The sequence below is a fragment of the Pleurodeles waltl genome, chromosome 8 (genome assembly GCF_031143425.1).
Source record: "Pleurodeles waltl isolate 20211129_DDA chromosome 8, aPleWal1.hap1.20221129, whole genome shotgun sequence".
Classification (NCBI taxonomy): Eukaryota; Metazoa; Chordata; class Amphibia; order Caudata; family Salamandridae; genus Pleurodeles; species Pleurodeles waltl.
Genome location: NC_090447.1, coordinates 598,545,052 through 598,559,259, shown reverse-complemented (window position 1 = coordinate 598,559,259; position 14,208 = coordinate 598,545,052). Strand labels below are relative to the sequence as shown.

Here is a 14,208-nt window from a genome sequence, read left to right as displayed (position 1 = left end):
TGGCAGGAATTGGAATCCAGATATTTAGTCACTTTAGCCTTTAGGGGAGATTCTAAAAGTGGATACTGAGGTGTGAACCACAGGAGAATCAGCCAAGGATTGGGAACTAAGCCTATTGTTAAGCTTCTGCGAGTTTATAAACACAGGCAAATAATGTATATAATCAAAATCTAATGGTAGTATTGAGGTTTCATACATAGTTACCCATACATTGAAAAGTTGTTGTTTCTAATATATCTTATGAAGGAAATTTAGGAAATTAGGGTTTTGTTCTTTTTATCTTTATTTAGAATGTATTTCATTTTCAAAAAAGGAAAATACAAAAAAATGTCCAGTCAAGGTACCATGCACGAAATATATATATATATATATAGGCATATATATATATATATATAAAAATAATTGAGTGGCGTTCGCCACTAAGTAGTTATAGTTGGGACCTAATTTCTATAGAAAAATAGTTTTTTGTTTTGCTAATAACTTTGGTGCCGTTTGATGAATCTTCACAAATTTTCCAAAAAACAACAGTACTCACTTCAGCTGCTGTCTGAAAGTTTTGGGGTGATCCTTCAAGCGGGGGACGAGAAAAAGGGGGGTCCAAAAACATGTTTTCCCCATTCATTTTTCCATAGGGATTTTGAACAGTGATAGCGCCCGAACTGCTGGACAGAATTACACCAAATTTGGTGGTACGGTCATGAGTTACCCTTGAGAAGCATCTCATAAGCAGAACATCTCCCCCCACCTCTAGGGGCACTGGGAACAGGCATCTCCTAGGATGATAATCACCTATAGGCTACAATCCACCACACATATTGATCAGTAAGACCAGAATGTAAGTAAATACATCAACAAATTACAATATGCCTTTTACCCATGTGCAGAGTCTTCTGTCTCTCCCACAGAAAATTGCAGCACACTGGCGTAAGTTTACATACGCTCAAAAAGCCACTCCTCCGTTAGTGGTGGGAGACCACAAATCATGCATGGCCACTCTGCTCTTTGTTAGCTAAATGACCATTGCATAAATTTCCTTGATGATTTAGTTGTTTCATTTAAATATGAGTAGAGCAATGAGTGGAGAGGGCGGCCAAAGAGTTGATGTCATCCACCCCAAGATACAAAACACCTCTGTTCCTAGAAGTCTCAGATAAGCAGACAGTCCTAACCTACATGCAGAAAGCTGGCCTCACAGGCCCACTCCAGATACAAGTCTAGGTCACACAGGACAGTGAGAAGAACTTAAAATGAAAGTGTGTATGTCTACTATTGAAGAAGACCATTTTAACCTGTCTTCAGTAATATTTCCAACATGCATCTTTAATTCTTGCTCTAGATCTCTTTCCAAATAATTTTAACCAGTAAACATGCACTGAGGCCTTTGTACACAGAAAGGATGTTGTGCATCTTGTAAGCTCTCTAAGGGTCAATTTGGTTGAAACCCATATTCATGTAGACGATCTGGAAAGAAAGAGCATAATATGCGGACTGCATGAATCAGTCCGATGTACAGAAATAATTCCGATGGTGTGACTTCCCCCTTAGTCTTAGATGGATAACGCATATGAGAAAGTTCCTGTGGGGGAACAAGTCCGCTGTATAAATGTATGGTATCTAAGATTTGTTTAAAGCCAGTCTCAAATGTAATTTGAATACTGGGGCTATTGGCATGTGGCACAAGAACATCCGTGAGAGGTCCACTAATTTAGCAACGACTGACCACTCTTGGCAAGTGGAGTGGACAGTAGTTATCTCAGGATATTTGTTCCTTGTTTTAAGACTTAAGGGGGTCTGCAAGGAACCCGATTTGAGTAGCCAATTTTCATAAATAAACTGAAACCAGTAGGTTGTAGTAGGTTGCGTAATAGTCCTCTAAGTTTAAGTATTATGAATGAAAAGCAGACACCTCCTATACCATCCTGTCTCATCAGCTTTGAAAGGACATCCTAGCATACACTTGTTTGCTTTACAGCCCAGATCAAGTGCAGTAGGATAAATTTCAATTCGTCAAAAATGCCTTACGCAGGAGAGCGGAACGTTTTAAAAATTGTACAGAAATTTGGGCAGGACCACAGTCTTGATGATTGCTTTCTGCCCAGCAGCCATCGAAGCGATAAGGTCACCCATCGTTTCACCCATGTTTCAGCTTAACTAGTGCATCACATCTCTCACATAGGTACAAATCTGGGCACCCTGTAGTTGTACCATTCTTTGGGCTGCTTCAACGCTAAAGGAGTTTGAGCGTTTCTTTTTTTTGGCCACTGTGAATACAGTATCTCAAAAAATCTGACAGCAGAGCTTGGAAACACAATTACTGACCCGGGTTTCTGACCTCTGCTGCACTAAAATAGATTTTTTTAGAGTTAAAGTATGTGTTAAAGATGGGAAAAAGAAATGCAGAGACATCTTCTGTGACAGGGCAGCGCACAGAATGGGACCAGGATATGACCTCCACATATAAAAGTGTATCTTCCTGCCACTGAATGAGATATTCCACCTGAATTGCCATTGTATAGGATATTTCACCTGATTCGCCATTACACATCTAGTCAATGCGAACATTTCAGATTTGTTTTCAATTTATACAGAGAATAGAAATGTCACCAAATCGACTCTTCTCACAGTAATTGGGTCCAGATTCACATTTGAGTGCTTGATATGGAGCATGATATTATCAGTGTTTAGTGAGGTTATACGAGGGCATCGCTCAATATAAATGTGGTTCCACCGGCCACTACAATAGCAAGCAGCAGGGACACTGGCCATCATTCTTGCCTCATGCCCCGAGAGACATTGAGGGATTCAGGGGCATATTTATACTCCGTTTGCGCCGAATTTGCGTCGTTTTTTTCGACGCAAATTCGGCGCAAAACTAACGCCATATTTATACTTGGCGTTAGACGCATCTAGCGCCAAAGTATGAGGAAAGAGCGTCATTTTTTTGCCGTGAACGCCTTCCTTGCGTTAATGAGATGCAAGGTAGGCGTTCCCGTCTAAAAAAATGACCTGCGACGCAAATGCGTCGTATTTATACTCCCGGGCAAAAATCACGCCCAGGAGTGGGCGGGTCAAAAAACCCCGCATTTGCACCGGATTTTAGCGCCTGGGTCAGGGCAGGCGTTAAGGGACCTGTGGGCTCAAAATGAGCCCAGAGGTGCCCTCCCATGCCCCCAGGGACCCCCCCTGCCACCCTTGCCCACCCCAGGAGGACACCCAAGGATGGAGGGACCCATCCCAGGGACATTCAGGTAAGTTCAGGTAAGTATAATTTTTTATTTTTTTTATTATTTTTTTTTGGCATAGGGGGGGCCTGATTTGTGCCCCCCTACATGCCTCAATGCCCAATGACCATGCCCAGGGGACATAAGTCCCCTGGGCATGGCCATTGGGCAAGGGGGCATGACTCCTGTCTTTACTAAGACAGGAGGTCATGTAAATGGCGTCTGGGCGTCGTTAAAAATGGCGCAAATCGGGTGGAGGTGATTTTTTGGCGTCAACCTGACTTGCACCATTTTAAGACAGCCCTAACGCCATTTTCCCCAACGCCGGCGCTGCATGGTGTACGTGTTTTTTTTCCACGGACACCAGGCAGCGCCGGTCTGTTAGCGCTGGCTAACGCCATTCAATAATACGGCGCCCGCATGGCGCTTCAGAATGGCGTTAGCCGGCGCAAAACTTTTTGATGCTAAACTGCGTTAGCGCAGTTTAGCGTCAAAAAGTATAAATACGGGCCTCAGGGGCATATTTATACTCCGTTTGCGCCGAATTTGCGTCGTTTTTTTCGACGCAAATTCGGCGCAAACTAACGCCATATTTATACTTTGGCGTTAGACGCGTCTAGCGCCAAAGTTGAGGAAAGAGCGTAATTTTTTTGCGTGAACGCCTTCCTTGCGTTAATGAGATGCAAGGTAGGCGTTCCCGTCTAAAAAAATGACTGCGACGCAAATGCGTCGTATTTATACTCCCGGGCAAAAATCATGCCCGGGAGTGGGCGGGGCAAAAAAACCCCGCATTTGCACCGCATTTTACCGCCTGGGTCAGGGCAGGCGTTAAGGGACCTGTGGGCTCAAAATTAGCCCAGATGTGCCCTCCCATGCCCCCAGGGACCCCCCTGCCACCCCTTGCCCACCCCAGAGGACACCCAAGGATGGAGGGACCCATCCCAGGGACATTCAGGTAAGTTCAGGTAAGTATAATTTTTTTTTTGGCATAGGGGGGCCTGATTTGTGCCCCCCTTCATGCCCTCAATGCCCAATGACCATGCCCAGGGGACATAAGTCCCCTGGGCATGGCCATTGGCAAGGGGGCATGACTCCTGTCTTTACTAAGACAGGAGTCATGTAAATGGCGTCTGGGCGTGTTAAAAATGGCGCAAATCGGGTGGAGGTGATTTTTTGGCGTCAACCTGACTTGCACCATTTTAAGACGCCCTAACGCCATTTTCCCCAACGCCGGCGCTGCCTGGTGTACGTGGTTTTTTTTCCACGCACACCAGGCAGCGCCGGTCTGTTAGCGCCGGCTAACGCCATTCAATAAATACGGCGCCCGCATGGCGCTTCAGAATGGCGTTAGCCGGCGCAAAACTTTTTGACGCTAAACTGCGTTAGCGCAGTTTAGCGTCAAAAAGTATAAATACGGGCCTCAGTCTCCAAGCCAACGACTCGCACCCAAGTAGAGAGAACAGAATACGAGACCCGAAACAATTTTAAGAAAAAAAAAACCCTACCCTATATCTGCCTTGGCCCTGAAATAGGAAACTTAATTGTAACAGCTGAACACTTTTTCATCGTCTAGAAAATGCCCCAGAACTGAAGTCGAGGGTCAATATGGCGTAACACAACTGTGAAGATGCAAGAAATATATCATTTAGGGCACTCTGGTATAAATCATTACTGATCAAGGAAAACTTAAAGAGGAACCAGTGGTGTAAGCATATTGGCAAGTAGTTTGGTTCACAAATATTTCTATTTAGAAATGTACGTGGTCTGTACGGACAGCTAGCTTCCTGGGCTGCAGTAAAGTTATAATAACTGCTTCTCTTACAACGGGAGGAAAAGAGCTGGTCAGCAGGGACTCCTCGAAGATTCACACAACTGAGGAGCAATAGCATCTATCTATTAGACCCCCTAGGGGCGTAGCTGATCGGTAAGATGGTGGTAGGGGTTAGCTTCAGATTTCCCCAAAATCACACTGGTTAAAATACATTATGTGAGAGCAGGGCAGAAGGGGGGCTTAAGGAGGAATAGAAAAGGGGAGGAGTGTGGATTGTGAGGGGTACGTAAAACTCAATATTTTGTGAAAAAAAGGAAAACTTTTAAGACCTTCAAAATAGATTTCAGTGTGTGTGTATGTAAAACTCCAATGTGAAATCCGACAAACACCTCACCATACCTGACTTAAATCACCTGTGCCCAACTATTTACCACAAAATACATTTATTGGGGGTGGGGGGTGTAACACCCCAACATCCCCCTCCCTCCGAAGCGAAGCCCCTGTATACCCCTATAGCAATGTAATAACCTGGCATGAATTGTGCCCAGTCAATCACCTTCACCATTTTGTCATGCCTGTACCTCATCACTCCAGATTTGCACATCATGTCAGCTGGCTTACTAATAAAATTCCCACAATGTGTCTTCAATTGTAATTATACTATTTCGGGACTCTGAATATCTACTTTCCACCAGCTCCAATGTAACGATCTAATCTTTGCATTAGGTTATAAGACACTCCCCAAAAGTCAGCATGTAAAAAAATAAACGCATTACTCCCAATCAACAAACAATCAAATGGCATGCATGCATTATTCCTGAAAACTGTTTGCTCTTCCCGGCAACCGGAAAAAACATAAAGAGAAGAGTGAGTACACTAAGTCACGCTGACATCACCCTACCAACCCTTAGACTTGCCTCCTCTCTCCATTTGCTCCCCAGTTTTGTCCAGCTGCAGTTCGGACAGCTCCTATGGTACGATTCCCAGCACCTTTAGATATTAAAGGCTCGTAAGGTCTCTAATTTCAGTGGATAGGTGTTCGAGAATGGGGCCCAGGGCACTCAAATGTCTGCTGCATATGATCAAGTGCTGAGGAGAGTTCCTCCATTCACAAGAGGCCTTAAGGCCCATTCCACCGATCTCAGTTTTCTGGGCTCCTGTAGCCCGCAGAGTGCTGTGATCATCTATTTTGCAGCACACAGTGTGAGAAATACCTACGTCCCCCATAACGAGAATAGAGGGTGTCTGTCAATTAGACAACCTAACATTGAGTAAACTGGCAATGTAGGGTTAAATATTGCGCCGATGACCTTTGTCATACACTTGGGAAGTCTTTGGAAAGTGCCAAAGAATGTACACCAGTGTACCACGGATCCCATCGCTGTCAGCATGCCTCTGACCTCCATTAATCCCGCCTTTGCATGCCTCTGACCTCCATTAATCCCGCCTTTGCAGTTTAACTGGACTAATATGGTATCGGAACAGTGTTGTTTTAACAAAGCTGAGCCCCTGGCTGTGCAGGGCATTCCCGTGAGCTGCTCCTCACTTTCATCCTGTGGAAACTGCCATCCTAGACCAGTCCTCCAGCGTCTTTGCCCTGCAGGTTTTCTCCACCATAAGGGAGCGCATCAAGAAATGGTAAATTTCTGAGATGAGTCAGGGGACAATTTACATGAAGTCTGCATGACATCAGTGTTGTCAGATCCGTCACCAGGTCCTGCCGCACAATATCCTCCTGAATGTTTTGAGGTGTCCTGTGATCCATAGTACCAAGGGGCAGATTTATGGAAAGTAGCGCTGCACTCTGCGCCCCTTAGGGCCTCCCCTTTCACCACCATGTGTGCGCCGAATTTAAAATCCGGCGCACCATGGCGTAGGGTAGGGGCCAATAGCGTCATTTTCATAACGCTATTGATATACTCTGCAGGAATAGCACCAAAATATTGGCACTCCTCCTGCAGAGTACACAGGGCCCCATTATAAATTATAGAAGTCCCTTTTACCGCCTGCTGTGAGAAGGCATTAAAAGTGCCATTCAAAATGACGAAAGGAAATCTTTTAAATTTCCTTGTGCCATTTGTTTTCAGCCCCCCTAACGAGGTAACGCCCCCTTTGCATACATTATGCCTGGCGCAGGCATATTGTAGCGCAAAGGGTTACAAAGAGGCTCAATGCATGCATTGCGCCACTTTGTAAATATGTTGCTAGAATTTTGGTCTCATTGGGCCACATAGATGTAAATAAAATGACGCTAATGAGGCGCAAGGTGGCGCTAGGGGCTTATAAATATGCCCCTCAGTTTGCTAAATTTTATCCTGAGGCCTAGCTCCTGATTGGACATAACTGGCTTAAGTGTAAGGTCAAGAAAACCGAAATTGGGGCTTTGGTTTGGGGGAGTACACCTCACTTCCTTATTATAGGTCAAGCCTGCATTTGGTTCAGGACATTATGAACTTGGAATTTAGATCAATCATGATAATTTTCCTTAGTTCTTAGATCAATATGATCGCATCCACTTGTTTTATCACATGAGATTACTTACTCCCCTTATGCTCCTAGCATGGGTCCTAAGGAACATAAGTCTGCGGAGTAACATCTATCATTGAAGCCAGTCATGACTATGAAAATTCCATTCTTCTGCCATTTCCTAGATTTCTCTAGACACTGTTAACTAACTCATCTTGGCAGACATAACTTGTAATCATGTGTTCCCTTGAAAACGTATATGGCTTCTAGTTGAGACCAGAGACTTCATTAGGGTCCCTATGATATTTTTCATCGTTGGAAGTTACTGCACTCGTGCATTCGAAATAATGGAGGACTTCCATGGAGGCGTTACTTAAAAACACCAAGAGCCATCGTCCTTTGCTTGTTAAGAAATCTGATATGTGGGCGTTGGGTGTTCAATTTCAGAGTACATTTTCTGTGTCCACATTTGGTGGTGACATTTCTCTTGTCAGGCAAACCTCTGCTGCATGGCTGAACAATACATTACCCCCAATGTTCTAAATGTGAGAGGGTGCACTCACGAGAAATCAGTGCAAACAGACTTGTCAACCAAATTCCACATAAAAAAGTTGAACCTTCTGTAGCGCTTAGTGCCATACTCATTGGTAAACCATTGATAAGCTATCCAAATGGAAGGTAATGGGTTGCGAACAGCAACAGTACAAACACCCCCAGGATTCTGAGCAAGGTCATATCAAATAAAGTTATGCAAAGTAGCGAAAACTGGCACTGCTGGCATACCAACGCCAAACAATGGGCATGCATCTGGGTGGTTGACAAATAGTCTTTTTTTCACCTGTTATTTGTGTAACTTTCACGAAAGTTAGAAATATTTTGAAAGTCACCCGTGGGCGGTCATATGAGTGACGATTGTGGTCGAGGGTTTCCCCTGAGTACAAACGTCCTATAAGATAACTCTAAATCAGGACCTTTGCACCGTGGTTCAGCGCTAAGTTAGGCTTAGTGTTATGCAAGACTACGCTATTTGCATTGCTTAGCTGATAAAATCGTTGGCACACAACACTTTATATATATATACAACGCTGTGTTATTTTTCCCCGATCGTGCAAAACAACGATGCTTTTTTTCAAGCAGGGTTGCACGATTTTTGAGTAAATCTGGGCCCCGCTATTGCCAATTTTTTCACGCTGCCTATGTCGAGATAATATTTTACCCACACTGGAATTCAGTCAGTCCACCAGCCAAAAACTAAATATGACCCATACTCATTTTTCACACAACTCCTTTCAATCCATTAGCTTTTTGCATCTATTTTAGGCCTGCTTCACAATGGGCTACACTCGGAAGGGGCAAACATAGTGAAAAGTGAACCTCATGTCATGGCTTTATGTTCATATAGTAACACATTTAAACCCCGTGAGACCCCAAACGTTTGTTCAAGTGCAAGACTATTAACAATTTTTAAATCTCCTGTCGTGTTACATTGTATCACCTATTTTCTGCCTGGGCACTACGGAATGCTAGCCCGCACATAAAACCTTTCTTTTCCTAATGTGATTTTCTGGACTGAAATTTCTCAGTGTTACATTGTGCTTCTGCAGTAGCAGAAAGGTGTTTACGATGACTTGAACAAAATCAATGTTTACTTTCCAGGTAACGTGCGTATCTCTGACCTTGGGCTTGCTGTAGAACTGAAGGAGAACAAGACAAAAACGAAGGGTTACGCAGGCACGCCAGGTAAATATAATACAATGCAATGCGTGACGAGTGTGCGCGACGCAGATAGCAGGCACAAAGGGCAAAAGCAGACTCCTTGTGAAGCTATTTCTCACAGCTAAAGCTCACACACAAAAAGGCAACATGGACGTCTCCCAGATTTGAAGCTGCTACACCTGATTTACCCGTTGGTAGCCTTGGCACCACTCTGGCTACACCTGGTCTTTCGGCAGATGCAAGCATCAATAGGAACAGAACATATAATAGCTGTAACCCTGTGTGGTTCGACTCTTTGCCCTTCTCCGAACCCCATAGCAGGAAAAAGCTATTGAGAGGTAAAGGGTGTAAGAGGAGGCAGGTACCGTGGTGTCATTAGGCGTGAGATGGTGGGTGATGTCGCCGCCGTTTTTGGCGTTTTGGTGAAGCAATATCTATACAACTTAGGAAACAGACTGCCTTATTAAACTCGGTACCTGGAGATAAATCACTTGAAATTAAAGGAACACGTTATGCGTACTGTTGCCACCTTTCTCTGTATTGTCAAGGGACCATGATTCTAGTCCTGGAAATAACTAGGTTGGTCCAATTGGTTCAAATCATTGCAATCAGACTGTTGTCCAGTTGGTCCAATTGAAGCAAACTGAGACTAGAACACCCCGAAAACAACAGATTGACACACAAAAGCACATTCATGAATCCTGACCATATGTAGTGAGCTGACAACTCTAACTACAACATATGCTCTCATAGAGTTATTATCTCTGTAGAGTCACATTATGAGGTTGGCTTAAAGTTGGAACACAGTGGAATCATTAGTGAATAAGCAAAAAAAACATAAATAATCAAATTCCCCACCAACTGAACAACTACAGAGGCCAATTTCTGGTCAATCGAGTGATAGAAGAAAGGATAAAGCTTGTCCATGTTTAATGAAATGGAAGCACTACAGCCAGTGCGAGACGAGGCCCATGCAAAACCTGCTTCGTGCTCAAACTGGACTTTGCCCCTAAACTAGATAATTACTGCAGCCTCTGCTTCTGTCTTCCAAAATTTGGCCTACTAAAACTGTGCCTGCTTATTTCTGCACACTGCGGTATGATAAGTTGCGAATTAGGTGTTACCACACCGGTGTTCATGTGGCCCCCAAAATAAGATCCAAACTCACCTCTCTCTACAAGGGAAAATATGGAAGTGCAGCTACTGAGAGTATGAATGTTTTATTTGTCTTGCACAAAACTAGCAGAAAGGCTGTACGGTGCCAATACACTCAACCAGGGACAGGGATGTGGCTGGGTTCTTGGACGAGAAGAAATTAGTTACTTATCTGTACCTTCAGTTCCAGAGCATTGGTATCTGAATTAGATTCACAAGCTTTAATCATTCCTCACTGTTATGCTAGGAATCCCTGGTACTTTTAAAACAAAAATAAACAGTATTAAAATGTCATGGGTTTAACAACGTTGTTTAGGAGCAATACCATCTAATTTGAAACAACCCAAACTTCATCAGTGGAGTGGAAATGCGGAACACCCTGCTCCCCCTAGAGGCCACCATAGCTCAAAATTCATAATGCAAGTATGAAGGATAGTGAGTATTAAATGAACCTCTGATCACAGAAGGGAGCTCTCTGAAACTATAAAGAATACCAATTCTGGAGAACTGAAGTTACTGATAAGAAAATAATTACCCATCCTGCATTGAATTTTTCTCATTTTTTTGAGTTTTGGTGCTTAGTTTTCTGCCTCAAGCATATACTGCAAACATGGGAAAGACGGAGGAAGAGAAAAACAAAAAAGCGTCACAATGGGAGAAAGCAGAAAGCTTGCAAGAGTGAGCTGAAGGGGCAGGGAGTGACTTTAAATGGATTGAAGAGGCCCGAGATAGCTTCAGGATTACGTTGCCTCAGTATTCTGTGTTCATACATTTAATTGAAGCAGCTGCATGTTTAAAAGGAGGGCTTTGGGCACTAGCAACAGACGCCTCAGCTTCTACGTCCCCACCCGCCCCCTCCGCTCCGCTGGCCTCGCACTTGCTGCCGTCCCTCGCACCCGCCGCTCCACGGCGGGTGGGAGATCTTTCTCCTTCCTGGCGGCCAAGACCTGGAACTCCCTCCCCACCAGCCTCAGGACCACCCAGGACCACTCCGCTTTCCGGAGACTCCTAAAGACTTGGCTGTTCGAGCAGCGATAACCCCCCCTTTCCCCCCTAGCGCCTTGAGATCCGCACGGGTGAGTAGCGCGCTTTATAAATGTTAATGATTTGATTTGATTTGATTTAGCATGTTTTTATTTACAAATTAAGCACTAGGCCCAGGCCCTTAGCCCTAAAGGAGAAACCACCTTGTTCTGAATAATCCTTCCATAAACTGCATCAATGTCCATGTCATTGAGCTAATATTTGAGTAATTGCTGCTTGTTATTCTTGGCAAGTAACATAAATTCTTCCTCGGTAGGGTTTAGTTTAAGGTAGGCGCTGGACATCCAAATCTACATGAGGGAGTATTGCTCAGCAATCTGCCTCTCAAAACTGCTTCTAAGTGAACTCTTACTAAAGTGTATTTAAGACCATCATTGCAGCAGATCTGACAGGAGTAAAGATGCATTCAGATCTGTAGAAGCACACCTTGTGCAAAAAGGTTTCCACTTGGTGTTGTAGGTCTTAGTAGGATCTCAGTCACTTGCTTGTGGAAGTATTTTCCTGCTGTCTGCTAAAATGTCCAGGTGTTTAAACTCTATGAGGTCTGGAACCAAGCTGTCAAGTTCAGCGACTTCAAGCTGTGATGAAGGATCTAACACAATAGAGAGCCTTGGGTTGGATCTTCAACCAAATCAGTGGCCATCTGCTGGAAATACCAGATTGTGTGCTAAAATTAGTATGGCCACAATGGGCATTCATTATCAGTGAACATGATTCAGTTTTCACCTTCCTGAGCACTCTAGAAATGAAAGAAAATGGCAAAAAAGCATAGGTGAATATGTTGGACAACATCATTGAGAAAGCATTGCGTCTGGGGTTGCCACTACCTGCTTGCGTAGTGAATTGTTTGTTCCAATAGATCTGGAATGGGTTTGCTCCATTTTTTGAAGATGTGACGCAACTGATCCTGATGGAGCTTCCACTTGTGGTAGTCTGACAGGAACAGATTAGAGCATCTGGATGTTAATTTTGAACCCCTGATAGGTATTCCACAGAGATAGTCACAATGTCTGTGATGGCTCACTCCGATCGTATCTGTGATTCCTCCTATGGACTGGTTGTATTGTCTGTTCTGATCAGGACAGTGTGGCCCACAAGCTGCGGTATAAATGCCTGAAGGCCTACTCTGATAGCCCACAGCAACTGGATGTTTATGTAGAGTGATGTTTACTGTTCCGACCTGAGATCTCTTGTAGATAGCTCCTGCATGTGAGCTCTCCAACCTTCAGTGGAGGTGCCAGTTGTCATATTGATTCTGCCCATCATAGTTGTGAAGAGGAGTCCTGCGTTAAGGCTGTCCAGGAATCACCATCAGAATATGGCTTGCTTCAGCCAGTGGGAGACTGCCACTGTGCCTCTCAACCCTGTCATCTGTTGCCTCTGCAGGTGAAGGTTCTTTTGAAATGGTTTCACCTATATTGAAATGGTTTCACCCACAGTCAGCAGACAGAAATTAATCCTATGCAGAAAGACAAGAGGCCTAGTAGTCCCTTGTAAGGTTTGACTGCGACTAACTTCCACTGGCAGACATACACAATGTCCAAGTGTAGGAGGCTGGACTGGCTTGTAGTGAGTACCTAGGGGTACTTGCACCTTGCACCAGGCCCAGTTATCCCTTATTAGTGTATAGGGTGTCTAGCAGCATAGGCTGATAGATAATGGTAGCTTAGCAGAGCAGCTTAGGCTGAACTAGGAGACGAGTGAAGCTCCTACAGTACCACTTAGTGTCATATGCACAATATCATAAGAAAACACAATACACAGATATACTAAAAATAAAGGTACTTTATTTTTATGACAATATGCCAAAGTATCTCAGAGTGTATCCTCAGTGAGAGGATAGGAAATATACACAAGATATATATACACAATACCAAAATATGCAGTTATAGTCTTAGAAAACAGTGCAAACAATGTATAGTTACAATAGGATGCAATGGGGACACATAGGGATAGGGGCAACACAAACCATATACTCCAAAAGTGGAATGCGAACCACGAATGGACCCCAAACCTATGTGACCTTGTAGAGGGTCGCTGGGACTATTAGAAAATAGTGAGGGTTAGAAAAATAGCCCACCCCAAGACCCTGAAAAGTGAGTGCAAAGTGCACTAAAGTTCCCCAAAGGACAAAGAAGTCGTGATAGGGGAATAATGCAGGAAAGACACAAACCAACAATGCAACAACAATGGATTTCCAATCTAGGGTACCTGTGGAACAAGGGGACCAAGTCCAAAAGTCACAAGCAAGTCGGATATGGGCAGATGCCCAGGAAATGCCAGCTGTGGGTGCAAAGAAGCTTCTACTGGACAGAAGAAGCTGAGGTTTCTGCAGGAACGAAAAGGGCTAGAGACTTCCCCTTTGGTGGACGGATCCCTCTCGCCGTGGAGAGTCGTGCAGAAGTGTTTTCCCACCAAAAGACTGCTAACAAGCCTTGCTAGCTGCAAGTGGTGCAGTAAGCGTTTTTGGATGCTGCTGTGGCCCAGGAAGGACCAGGATGTCGCAAATTGCGTCAGGAGAGAGAGGGGATGTAGAGCAAGACAAGGAGCCCTCTCAGCAGCAGGTAGCACCCGGAGAAGTGCCAGAAACAGGCACTACGAGGATGCGTGAAATGGTGCTCACCCGGAGTCGCACAAAGGAGTCCCACGTCGCCGGAGAACAACTTAGGAGGCCGTGCAATGCAGGTTGGAGTGCCGTGGACCCAGGCTGGACTGTGCACAAAGGATTTCCTCCGGAAGTGCACGGAGGCCGGAGTAGCTGCAAAAGTCGCGGTTTCCAACAATGCAGTCTGGCGTGGGAAGGCAAGGACTTACCTCCACCAAACTTGGACTGAA

The 14,208-nt window shown here is 44.5% G+C and overlaps 1 protein-coding gene across 1 annotated transcript in view; it reads left to right on the top strand.

Annotated features, from left to right (window-relative positions):
* GRK1 (G protein-coupled receptor kinase 1) overlaps window positions 1-14,208 on the top strand; it is a 423,541-nt gene that overhangs the window by 137,216 nt on the left and 272,117 nt on the right. The window contains 2 exon segments of the mRNA XM_069204635.1: window positions 3,421-3,432; window positions 9,073-9,198. Coding sequence (XP_069060736.1) covers window positions 3,421-3,432; window positions 9,073-9,198 — 138 coding nt within the window.